This window comes from Pelophylax lessonae, assembly GCF_965119305.1.
Source record: "Pelophylax lessonae genome assembly, chromosome: 7".
Lineage (NCBI taxonomy): Eukaryota > Metazoa > Chordata > Amphibia > Anura > Ranidae > Pelophylax > Pelophylax lessonae.
In genome coordinates, this window is record NC_138774.1 from 228,575,887 (window position 1) to 228,589,666 (window position 13,780).

The following is a 13,780-nucleotide window of genomic DNA, read 5'->3' on the forward strand; positions in this document are numbered from 1 at the left end:
CACCATATATCCTGTACCTGTGTACCCATGAAACAAAGTACTTTTATTTAAGAGCATCCGAGTTGCCATCCTTCCGATTCAAGAATTTTACCTATGGGACCTGAAAGCCCTGGCTAGAGCACCAGTTTACAGTTCATGGACTTCCACATTAGCAGTAGAGCTGGGGTAACAATCAATTTGTTTTCTCCTACGACTGGGTCAAACCATGTCTTTATGGAGTTGGCTTGGGGTAAAGTCATACTGGAACAGAAAAAGGGTCTTCCCCAGACTGTTACAACAAAGTTGGAAACGCACAATTGTCTAAAAGGTTTTTGTATGCTGTAGCAGCAATCATTCCTATCACTGGAAACCTAAGCATAAACGAGGCATATCCATATACTCTTGGCTATAAGATCCCAATACACCCTTAAGGGAAAAGATATATACGTCTATAATATATACATCTATATCTCATACATCTATATCTCATACATCTATATCTCATACATCTATATCTATCCAATTCATATTTTCGGTCATTCCAGTGAAGGCAATTCGAGTATTATGCGTTCTCTAAAAGTCCATATTTAGGATTTCAAGCTTCCACACAGGCAATCAGTCATTTTAACCTCAGAAATATTACACAAGGGCTTCTTTGGACATACCTGTCCAGGTCATCATGCAATGGCTCATAATTCATTTGATAACAGTCAATCCTCTTCAGAAAGTCATCCACCACCTTTTCCCGATCACAGCCCATGTAGTCTGGGCTGGACAGCTTCACTTGCTAGATAACAAAGACACAGTTGATAGCTGATCATAGACTTAGTAGCAGGAATACCCATGTTTCCCAGTTTAGTAACTTACGGTGATGTTTTCAGCAATGATATCAGGGTCATCGCAGATTGACTCTATGAAGAACACCTTAAAATATGGAGAGAGAAAAATTAACCATAACTGGGGGTAAAGGGCCTCAGACTTAGCAAGAATAATCGCATAAAAGCCTACGCTACGTACGGATGCAACCATTTTGTACACTGCTGTCCCTATGGCTTTATATAGGGTATGGTTTAATTATGATGGGAGGCATAAAACATGAGCAGAACAGGAGAGAAAAAACACATTAGGGCTCATTTACACTAGTGGTTGAGGAGCAGTAAAACCGTAAAAACCTTATGGCGGAGCTGCATTTTTACTGCCCCTCAACAGCTCCCCCTTTAACTGCAGAAATAGCAGACAGGAATACACGTCAAGGCCGTAAAGTTTTGCAGCTAGGGCAGGAATAGTTAACCCCCCCCCCCCCCCCCCGCTGTTTCTTTTGGTTGGCACAGCGCCCTCCCGAGAGTGACTAGTTCAAGGGGTTAAAGCAGGCACCGGAGGCGGCAATAAGACCCCTCACTGCCTTTCAAATGCTTTCTGAAGTGTGATCTGAATGCAAAAATCGCTTTTACGAGAACAAAGCAAGTGTGAATGAGCCCTTAGGCTTTGTTAATATGGACTTCACCTTGTAAAATGGCAACAGGCTTTGACAAGGCATTTGCAAAGCTTTCTGGAAACTTTGTTGAAACATTCAAAGTGAATTCAGATCCAGTATGGGAATGTTAACCAGATGACCTCCAGAAGATTTACCGCCCTTCATGACCAGGCAATTTTTTTGCAATACAGCACTATTACTTTGACAATTGCACGGTCCTGCAACGCTGTACCCGAATAAAATTTGTATTTTTTACCACAAATAGAGCTTTCTTTTGATGGTATTTGATCACCACTGTGTTTATTCACCACTGCATTTATTTTTTGTACTATAAACAAAAAAATTCTTAAAAAAAAAATTCTATTTATTATACATACATACCTCACAAAAGTGAATACACCCGTCACATTTTTTGTAAATATATTATAGCTTTTCATGTGACAACACTGAAGAAATTACACTTTGCTACAATGTAAAGTAGTGAGTGTACAGCTTGTACAACGGTGTACATTTGCTGTCCCCTCAAAATAACTCAACACAGCCATTAATGTCTAAACCACTGGCAACAAAAGTGAGTACACCCCTAAGTCAAAATGTCCAAATTGGGCCCAAAGTGTCAATATTGTGTGACCACCATTTTTTTCCAGCACTGCCTTAACCCTCGAGCACAGAGTTCACCAGAGCTTTGCAGGCTGCCACTGGAGTCCTCTTCCACTCTATGATGACATCACGGAGCTGGTGGAAGAGACCTTGCTCCTCCACCTTCCATTTGAGGATGCCCCACAGCTGCGCAATAGGGTTTAGGTCTGGAGACATTCTTGGCCAGTCCATCACCTTTACCCTCAGCTTCTTAGCAAGGCAGTGGTCGTCTTGGAGATGTGTTTGGAGTAGTTATGTTGGGGAACTGCCCTGCTGCATTCATGCAGCCCCAGACCATGACACTTCCACCACCATGCTTGACTGTAGGCAAGACACACTTGTCTGTACTCCCCACCTGGTTGCCGCCACAGACGCTTGACACCATCTGAACCAAATAAGTTTATCTTGGTCTCATCAGACCACAGGACATGGTTCCCGTAATCCATGTGCTTAGCCTGCTTGTCTTCCGCAAACTGTTTGCGGGCTTTCTTGTGCATCATCTTAACAGGCTTCCTTCTGAGACAATAGCCATGCAGACCAATTTGATGCAGTGTATGGCGTATGGTCTGAGCACTGAAAGGCTGACCCCCCACCCCTTCAACCTCTGCAGCAATGCTGGCAGCACTCATAGGTCTATTTCCCAAAGACAACCTCTGGATTTGATGCTGAGCACGTGCACTCAACTTCTTTTGTCAACCATGGCGAGGCCCGTTCTGAGTGGATCCTGTCCTGTTAAACCGCTGTATGGTCCTGGCCACTGTGCTGCAGTTCAGTTTCAGGGTACTGACAATCTTCTCATAGCCTAGGCCATCTTTCTTTTTTCAGATCCTCAGAGTTCTTTGCCATGAGGTGCCATGTTGAACTTGCAGTGACTAGTATGAGAGAGTGAGATTGATAACACCAAGTTTCACACTTGCTCTCCATTCACACCTATGGCCTTGTAACACGAACAAGTCATACGACACCGGGGAGTGAAAATGGCTAATTGGGCCAGATTTGGACATTTTTACTTAGGGGTGTACTCACTTTTGTTGCCAGAGGTTTAAACATTAATGGCTGTGTGTTGAGTTATGTTGAGGGGGACAGCAAATTTACACTGTTATACAAGCTGTACACTCCCTACTTTACATTATAGCAAAGTGTCATTTCTTCAGTGTTGTCACATGAAAAGATATAAAATATTCACAAAAATGTGAGTGGTGTACTCACTTTTGAGAGATGATAGATAGCTAAATAGATAGATATACACACACACACACACACACACACACACACACACACACAGGAAAATCTTTTGATCCCCTGCAGGTTTTGCAAGTTTGCCCACTTAGGAAATAAGGGGTCTATAATTTTCATCATAGGTGTTTAAATGAGACCGAACCAAAAATCCAGAACACACTATACAAATGCTATAAATTAAGTTGCAATTCAGTGAATAAAATAAGACGCAAGACGTTTCTTGTAGTTGGTGACCAGATTTGCACACATCCCAGGAGAAATTTTGGTCCACTGTTTACAGATCTTCTCTAAATCCTTAAAGGAGAAGTACAGCCAAAGCTCGACAGGAGACAGAAGTGCAGTTTTGTTGGTTTGTTTTCAGCAGAGACCGAGCTGAAGATCCGCTCTGACGTCACAAGAGTAGGTCCAGGCTCCATATCACCACGACTACACGCCCCCCCCCCCCCAATGTGGCAAGGTGGGCCTGTACCTTTAGCAGGGAAACAGCCTCAAAGTATAATGTTTCCACCTACAAGCTTGACTGCAGGGATGGTGTTGGAGTCAGCATTTTTTCCCTCCAAACATGGTGAGTGGAGTTCATGCCAAAGAGCTCAATTTTGGTCTCCTCTGACCATAGCACTTTCTCTGAATCATTTAGATGTTCATTGGCATGACTGTACATTTTCTTCTCGAGGGGGACTTACCGTGTTTGGAGGAAGAAAAATGCTGACTATGCCCTTAAGAACACCATCCCTACAGTCAAGCACGGTGGTGGAAACATCCTTTGGGGCGCTTTCTCCGCTACATGTACTTTGCCGTATTGAGGGGCCAATGGATGGGGCCATGTATTGTAAAATCTTGCATTAGGACCATCTTCCCTCAGCCAGAACACTGAAGATGGGTCATGGATGGGTCTTTCTGCATGACAAAAAGGACAAAAAAAATATACCGCCAAGGCAACAAAAGTGGCTCAAGAAGCACATTAAGGTCATGGCGTTAGACTTTAATCCCATAGTAAATTTATAAGAGGGAGCTGAAACTAAGTTTCCAAGAAACCCTAAGGATTCAGAGAAGATTTGTAAAGTAGAGTGGACCAAAACCACTGCTAAGAAGTGTGCAAACTTGGTCACCAACTACAACAAACATCTTACCTCTGCCAACATGGGTTTCTCCACCAAGTACCAAGTTATGTTTTGCTTGGGGATCAAATACTTATTTTACTCACTTTATAACATTTGTATCATGTATTTTTTATGGAATTTTGGTTGTTCCTTCTCGATTAAAAATACACCTATGATAAAAATTATAGACCCTTCATTTCTTTGCAAGTGGGCAAACCAATAAGCGTATATATGGATTGGTTTGCGCAAAAGTAATAGCTTCTGCTATGGGATATTTTTATTAATTTTTTTTTACTAGTGATCGGCGGCGATTAGTGACTTATAGCAGGACTGCGATATTGCGGCGGACCATCTGACACTGACTTTGGACACTTTTTGGGGACCAGTGCTAACAATATGCACATCACTGTACTAATGACACTGGCTAGGAAGGAGTCATCAGGGGCAACAAAGGGTTAACTGTGCCTAGCCAGTGTGTGTGTACTGTGTGCTGCTTATACTAAAGGGATGTGATGTTTTTTAATCCCGGCTTTGCAGGGACACAAAAGCCATCACTTCCCCCATCAGAACGGAGCTCTGCCTGGTTTACATAGGCAGATCTCCATCGATCGGCAGGTGCTGGCAGACATGCAGTGCCCAGCAGCCGCAGATTGGCTTTTGCTGCGAGTAATTACAGCAGAAGCGGCACGCCCCCACTAGGCAGAAGTACAGAATGACATATACAGCAGGTAAAATAAGTATTGAACGCGCCACCATTTTTCTAGGTAAATAGATTTCTAAAAGGTGCACCACAGGTCAGTAACAACCCATGCAATCCATACAAAGAAACCAAAACAAATATGGTCAGAAATTAAGTTATACGTAACATGTAATGACAGGGAAAAGATATTGAATACGCTAACTGAAATTCATTTCATACTTGGTACAAAATCCTTTGTTGGTAATGACAGCTTCAAGACACCTCCTGTATGGAGAAATTAGTCACATGCATTGCTCAGGTATGATTTTAGCCCATTCTTCCACACACAGTATTCAAAACTAAAGGTTCCGTGGGCCGCTTCTATGAACTCTGATCTTTAATCCTTTCCATAGGTCTTCTATTGGATTCAAGTCAGGTGATTGGCTGAGCCATTCTTGCAGCTTTTTTTTTTACTTTGACACCAAATGAGTTTCCTTGGCTTTGTGTTTGGGATTATTGTCTTGCTGAAATGTCAACCCTCGTTTCACGTTCATCTTGGAAGATGGCAGGAGATTTTTTATCAAGAATGTCCTGGTCCATTTTTTCATTCATCCTTCCACGATATGAAGTTTGCCAGTACCATATGCTGAAAAACAGCCCCACACCATGAGGGTTCCATCTCCAAACTTCACTGCTGGTATTGGGGTAATGTGCAGTATCATTTGACCTCCAAACATGGTGTGCATTATGGTATCCAAAGAGTTCAATTTCGGTCTCCATCACCCTGACCGTGCGCAGCTTTAGGTTAAACCACTTCTCCTATAAATCGCATTGTGTGGCCATGTATCCTCTTACACTGCGACAAAAAAGCTTTTTTCCTATGCTGGGGTTATCATTGAGGCATTTGTAAAATTGCTATAATTGTCCCCTCTCAAGCATCTCTTCTGCAGCAAAAATAAATTTAGTAGTTGTTCCTTTGGTAGGGTCAAATCGATGTTCGTTTTCAACAATGATGGGAAAATTCGAAGGAGCAGAATAGAAAACTTCTTGGTCAAAGGAATTTTCAGACAGTATATGTGGTTTTCGTTGTGGTTTGGAAATTACTTTCATTTTAAAACTTATGTTAAAAAGCAAGCAAAATTTTCAAACATTCTTTCATTCAGCGAATGTACAAAGATTTTTCATCTGAATATTCCCGTCCAAAAATTGATATGTGTATGGCAAGCATAAGGCTCGGATCACACCTATGCAGTTTGCTTTTGATCCGTTTCTGCAGTGCTTTGTGCGTTTGCCCATGCGATTTTGCTGCCATCTGGGTTTTGCATTTTTTATGCTTTTTTTTGGCAAATTTGTTGTTGGGCAGATTAAAAAAACGCAAATACTACATGCTTTTCTGCAGCTTACCTACTGAAGTCTATTGAACCGCAAAAAAAAAAAAAAAGCACTTTTTTGTGTTGGAAAAAGTCCTTGACCCTCTCCAAATACACAGAGGCTGAAAAAAGCAGATGTAAACGTGTCCCATAGGAAACCACGTTCGATGAACTGTAGTGCATTTATGCAAAAACCACCAATATAGAGAGAGAGATAGAGAGAAATAGAGATTATATATATCAGATATGAAGGGTGGAAGGGAAATATAAAATTTTAACCACTTCCTGCAAACCGATGTAGCCCTACGTCGGCTCAGAGAAATGGTTGTACCGGAGCGATGCCTACAGCTAGAGGCATCATCCCGGTACCATTTTTTTTAGAGCTGGCTTTCAGGTGTTAACGGCCGATGCAGCAAGGGAGCCGCTCGGCCGTTACCCCAGCGAGCGGAAGGGGACGCCCCCTCCCGCAGCTCTGTCTGGGTCTCCTGTCCCCCCGGAAGACCTGAGCAACCAGCCAACACATTCGGATTTGGCTTTGATCGGGTCTCAGATGTAGTAACCCAGAAGCGGCGTGATGTCACATCCGGGTTACTTGGCAGCTAAAGGCACCAAATTTAAAGTGACAGTATTCAAAAATGCAGATTTCGGCATTTTGAATACATTGAAGAGCAGTGGAGGGGTCTGGGGTCTTTTAGACCCCAAATAAAAAAAAAAAAAAAAAAACTGCATGTCACTGCATATTGCTGTCACATGGGATTGCTTGTGACAGCAATAAAAGTCAGTTTTTTTTTTTTTAAGCTGTGCTAAAATTAAATAAAATAGGAAAAATAAAAGCATTTTAAAGTGTCCCCGTGAGCTCACGCACGAAAGAAAAAAAAACACATACTGAAGTCGTGCCCGCAAATGAAAGAGAGGTTTAAACCACACGTGTGGCATCGCTGCGATCGCCAGAGCAATAATTCTAAAAAAAGCTACTCAACTCCAAACTGGTAACCATTAAAAAATTTTTAAAGGAGTCACCTATGGAGATTTTTTATTGACCGTAGTTTCTCGCCATTCCGCGGGTGTGCGCAATTTTATACCGTAACATTTTCGGTATCTGTTTACTCAGCGTGACATCTTTCACAATATACAAAAAAAAAGGGCTAACTTAACGGTTTTGTTTTTTCTAAATGCAGTGAAATTGATTTCTTCCAAAAAAAATGGCGTTTGAAAGACAGCTGCGCAAATACCGTCTGACAAAAAATATTGCAATGATCGCCACTTGAGTCTTTGCTACATATTATATATATATATATATATATATATATATATATATATATATATATATATATATATATATATATATATATATATATATATATATATATATATATATAGTTTGAGGGTTCTAAGTAATTTTCTAGCTAAAAATACAGATTTTAAATGTGTCAGAAATGGGCTTGGTCTAGCAGTGGTTAAAGTAGTACTAAAAGCGGAGACTTTTTTTCATGGATATGATCATTTTAAATATAATGCACAGTACTGTACTGGTAAAAGTTTACTTTGGAAGCAATATAAGGCATTACATGTACATTTAGTCCTCAGCTTCCACCTTCTCTGGGTTCAGATACTGATCTTTCCTGCACAGTCTTTATTGGGGGGTGGGGGAGGAATAAAACAAAAAGAAAAAAACTTTAAGCACGTTATATACTTACCTGCTCGGTGTAATAGATTTGCACAGAGCAGCCCTGATTCTCCTCTTCTGGGGTCCCCCACTGACACTTCTGGCTCCTCCTGCCTTCAGAGTACCCCAAAGCAAGCTGCAAAGTATTAGTATAGTGTGCCCCTATAGCAAGGTAAATACTTCTGCCTTTAGAACCACTCACTTCCTGCCCAGGACTACATGACCCATGAGGCATTGCTCTTCACACATTCACAAGTTTTCAGGCACTTACTGACATGTATGGATGGTGTTATAAAGCAGTATGTGTGCTTCACTGTATTTCTGGATATGTAAACAAATATTGCATTCGGTATGCAGGCCAACTAATCGGCTGTCCAACTAATTGATTTATTAAAAAAACAGTTGACAACTATTTTTTCATTATCGATTAGTTGTTTCAGCCCTACTTATGTAAAACATTTATCCCCAAAAGAAAAAAAAAAAAAAAGTTTGCTCTGAAAACAAAGCGTGCGCTTAAGTTTGGCTTTAGTTTGTTAGTGTATCTAAATCTGCTAGTAGATCTGACACTCATACTCCCCCCCCCCCCCCCCGACTGACAACACTGCTGTCCAAAAGATGCCCCTTGTGCCCATTCATCCAGAGTGGGGGCGCTCTAATACAGGAGGTGTGTTACTGGCCAGATCACTAGTTGAAAACAGAGGGCAAAAAAAAGCCTAAAAATGAATGCAACTACCATATCTAATGATTGGATGATCTAATGATTGGTAAGCTTCAATAGATTACATTTTTGGTTTTGGGTTTAATACTTATTTAACACAGTATTCAACTTATCCCTCGCCAACACCCCTCTACATTCATTCTGGGCTCTTGATTCTGCCACTATGTATTCCTGTACCTCCCCACTAGAGCAATGGTGCTCAAATGGATTGCAAGCACCCCCCATCCTCGGTTGCTACATGAACGACCAATTTAAACTAGACCAGTCTGAAGTCTGTCTATACAAGCCTAGCAAAGTTGGCGTCTGTATATTTTATAGGGGTGGGATCCTTCAGTAAGGTTAAAAAAAGGCATAGAATTTTCCTGGGATAATTCAGGCAGGCTTTACCTTGTAACCGCGTTCCTTGGCAAACTTCAGGATCACGGACCTCCTCTCCCTAGTAGTATTGGTGGCATCAAATACCTAAGACACAAAAACAAATCCATTAAAAAGGACTGAAACATATCACACACCCTATGAAGGCTAATTCTATGGTCATACATAATTTGCTAGGTTGGAAATCAAAAACACATGACAAAACGAGTCCATCTAATTTAACTAGGAGGGAAAAAAAAAAAAATCAATTTATAGAAAACCTCCAAAGGAGGGAATCCTATACACACAGTTGATTCTGAAGGAGGCAAAAAAAAACCCTACAAAACATGGTCCAATTGCTCAAGCGGTGAATAAATTCCTTACTGATCCCTCTAGAGAAAAAAAAAAAAGGTGCTGGGATTCCAATACTTCTTCCAATAGTACAAATCGTCACACAAGCTCTGGCAAGAGTGCTCTCAAAAACACAAGCCACCCTTCAACAGATACCTAGAAATAGCTGAAAAAAACTCTTCAAACCCACTTGTTCTGGGTTTATTCCCCAGCCAGGAAAAGCCCCAGCTAAAAACCCTGATGAAACCCTATGGGTGCAAATTCATCATTTGATCCCCTACAGATTTTGTAAGTATGCCCACTTGCAACGAAATGAAGGGTCTAGGTTTTTTTTTAGCATAGGTGTTTTGAATCAGACAGAATATTAACCAAAAAACACAGAAAAAAAAAAAAAAAAAAACTCATGATATAAATGGAGTTGCAGTTTGAGTAAAATAAGTATTTGATCCCCCAAGTAAAACACGACTTGGTGGAGAAACCCTTGTTGGCACGCACAGAGGCAAGACGTTTCTTGTAGTTGGTTACCAGGTTTACACACATCTTAGGAGGGATTTTGGTCCACTCTTTACAGATCTTCTCGAAATCCTTAAGGTTTCTTGGCTGTCGCTTAGCAACTCGAAGTATAAGCTCCCTCCATTAATTTTCAATAGGCATAAGGTTTGGAGACTGGCTAGGCCACTCTATTACCTTATATGTACTTCTTGAGCCACTCCCTTTGTTGCCTTGGCGGTCACCCTTGGCGGGACCCAGCCACGAACTACAGTGTTCTGGCTGAGGGATGAAGGGTTGCCAAGATTTTACAATACATTTCCCCGTCCATTTGGCCCCTCAATGCAGCAGTCGGACCATACCTTTAGCAGAGAAACAGCCCCAAAGCATAATGTTTCCACCCCTGTGCTTGACTGTAGGGATGGTGTTCTTAGGGGCATAGCCGGCATTTTTCTTCCTCCAAACAGGGCGAGTCAAGTTAATGCCAAAGCTTAATTTTTGGTCTCATCTGACCACAGCACTTTCTCCCAATCCTTCTCTCTGGTTTGTTTGGGGACTGTAGTCCCAACTGCCTTGAGATCATTTACAAGCTCCTCCCATGTTGTTCTGGACTCATCCCTCACTTTTCTCATGATCATCCTTACCCCATGAGGCAAAGTGTAGCATGGAGCTCCAAATCGAGGGTGATTGATGGTTTTGTATTTCTTCCATTTGCGAATAATCACTTCAACAGTTGTCTCCTCCTTACCAAGCTTCCGGCCGATGGTCTTGTAGCCCATTCCAGCCTTGTGCAGGTTTACAATCTTGTCCCGGATGTCCTTTGACTGCGCTGGTCTTGCCCATGATATGGTGAGGTTTGAATGGAAGATTGTGGACAGTTACTTTTTATACACATAAGTGGTTAGGAGCACCCTCCTAAATTGACAGGACTAATCTGTGTACTACATACTGTAGCCAGTCTGGGGAGCCAGAATTATTGTGGGTTGGTAGGGGATCAAATACTTAATTTACTGAACTGCAACTAAATCTATAACGTGCTTTTTCTGGATTTTATTTTTAGATCTCTCTTTTTTAAAATACACCTATGATTTAAAATGTAAATAAACAAAGGGTCTATCAAGTGGGCCAACCTATAAAACCTGCAGGTGATCAAGTAATTATTTTCCCTAGTGTAGGATATACTGGGGAGTTTACTGGCTGCAGAAAAAAAATGCTTAAAGCCAAAAACCGCAGCTGTAAAAACGTCCAGCGTGCATGAGCCCTTAGGAGAAAGTCCCCCTTCATCAGGGCTTAAGAGAAATTAAAAAAAGGAGTTGAATGGACTCAAGGAAAATACAGTCAAATAGATCCATCTCGGATCTGGTGCAAAACCTCAGTTTGGATGGAAACTAGGACTGATGCCGATTACTTTGTCACGATTGTAACAATTCCCATCCAACAGGAGGTTTTGATCAGCCATAGATCAGTTAGGTTCAAGTTTCCTTTGAGGCCATTCAAGTCCTTATTCAATTTGTCTGAGCCCTGATAAAGGTAAATTGTATTACCCCGAAACATGTTGGCTGTGTTTTTATGCAATATAATTCCAATACAAAAGAAAGTTTTGCACCAGACATAGTTCCATGTTAAAAAAGTTTCCTTCGGAGACCATTCAAGTCCTTATTCTCATTTTCCAAGCGATTAAGGGGGAAGTTTTCCCCAAAACAGGTTAGCCCATTTAGGTGTATGGTATTACAAACTAAGGTCACTTTAGACCATGGGTCTTCAAACTATGGCCCTCCAGTTCAGGAACTATAATTCCCATCATGCCTAGTCATGTCTGTGACTGTCAGTTTTACAATGCCTCATGGGATGTGTAGTTCTGCAACAGCTGGAGGGTCGTAGTTTGAGGATCCCTGCTTTAGACTCTCCCACTTTGTGGTTTTTCGACTATTTGTAAAGACCAAAGTGCCTTTAATTGTTCATAATACCAATATCGTTGTAATAAAAACAACGCTTTTCAGGGGGTTCGATAAAAATGTCCATTTATCAAAACTTGAAGCAATAAATAAATAAATAGATCCATGATTGTTTCTTTTTGAGTTCACTGAAGTCCTTCCATGTCTAATTTGGTGCAAAGTCTCTTGGATGGGAGCTAGGACTTTGCCATCATCACAATGGTTACAATTCCCATCCAACAGGAGGTTTTAATGACAGAGATCCATTTGGTTCATGTTTCCTTTGAGGCCATTCAAGTTCTTATTCCATTTGTCCAAGCCCTGATTAAGGGGGAGCTTTATTACCCCTGAAACATGTTGGCATTACAAACAATTAAATGCCACTTTGAACTCTACAAATTGGTGCCAAACCATGTGAGAGAATACAAAGTGCCTTTAACTTGTTTGGAATATCAATACTGTCCCATAGGGCAACAAAAGTCCCCCTTCATCATGACTTGGGGGGGGGGGGGGAATGGAAGGACTTGGGACTCAAAGGAAACTACAATCAAAAATAGATCAATGTTTAATTTGGATGGGACCTCATGGATGGTAACTGGTAATACAGGCAATTTGGACTCTCACTTTATGAATTGTCGCCCATTTGTAACTTGAGTGGCTTCCATAATATCAGCCCACCACACTCAAGTGTTAAAAACAGGCTTCTTTGCCTCTACAGCCTATAGGCTCAAGACTAACAGTAAATCTGGCTGTGACTGCTATACAGCTTTAAAAAAAAAAAAATTAAATTTGACAAAAGACCTTCTCTAAGCAGCTGGATTATTACAGGAGATCTGATTAAACGCCCTCTGAAATCCCAACTAACAGCAAAATCTATTAGTCACTAGGGAATGATCAGGCCTTCCATCTTTTTCTGCCAGTCCTAGTAACAAAAGAGCTTTCTTCTAATCAGCATGACATGGAAGACAGGGAGGGCGCGCATACATTAATTCTGCTCAGACGCTAGACCCCCCCCAGGAACCTGCCGTTTACACAATGTGCTGCTTTTCTTTCTAAAAATCTGCTGTACATTTGTGACGTCTGTTAGAAAATAGGCATACACGAGGCTCTAATTTTCCACAGAGAAATAAAAAACTAAAATTTAAGCCATTTCAACTTACAGCAACGTGTCCTTCCTCCCGTGATAGGTAGGTGTGGACATCTTTCAGGGCATTGAGTGCACACTGCCTGCAAGGCAAAGACATTAGTTTAACCACCTAATCTCCGAAAGATTTACCCCCTTCATGACCAGGCCATTTTTTGCGATACTGCATTTCTTTAACGAACAATTGCGTAGGCATCCAATGCTGTACCCAAATAAAAATTATGTAAACTTTCCCCACAAAATCGAGCTTTCCTTTGGTGGTATTTGATCACTACATGTTTATTTTTAAACAAAATAAAAAAAGAAAAAAAAAGAAAAAAAAAAAAACTTAACTTAGAGCTTTTTTTTGTCAAATATATACAGTAAAATAAAAAAAATTCTTCATAAATTTAGGCCAATATGTGTTCTGCATATTTTTTTTAGTAAAAGAAGTCCCAATAAGCGCGTATTGATTGGTTAATGCAAACGTTATTGCGTCTACAAAATATGGGATAGACTTATGGAATTTTTTTTTAAATTAGTAATGGCGTAAATTAGCGACTTATAGCGGGACTGCGATATTGCGGTGGACAACCAGACACTAATACAGTAATCCGTTCTAAAAATAGGCACTCCCTGTACTAATGAGACTGTCTGGAAAGGGG

At 40.9% G+C, this 13,780-nt stretch overlaps 1 protein-coding gene across 3 annotated transcripts in view; it reads right to left on the reverse strand.

Moving 5' to 3' along the window:
- PFKFB1 (6-phosphofructo-2-kinase/fructose-2,6-biphosphatase 1) overlaps positions 1–13,780 on the reverse strand; it is a 141,004-nt gene that overhangs the window by 34,868 nt on the left and 92,356 nt on the right. For all 3 annotated transcript variants that reach the window (XM_082263671.1, XM_082263670.1, XM_082263669.1), the window contains exons 4-7: positions 13,153–13,219; positions 9,252–9,326; positions 847–903; positions 645–766 (exon numbers count right to left, since the gene is read on the reverse strand). In XM_082263671.1, the coding sequence (XP_082119797.1) occupies positions 645–766; positions 847–903; positions 9,252–9,326; positions 13,153–13,219 (321 nt within the window). The remainder of the gene's footprint in view (positions 1–644; positions 767–846; positions 904–9,251; positions 9,327–13,152; positions 13,220–13,780) is intronic.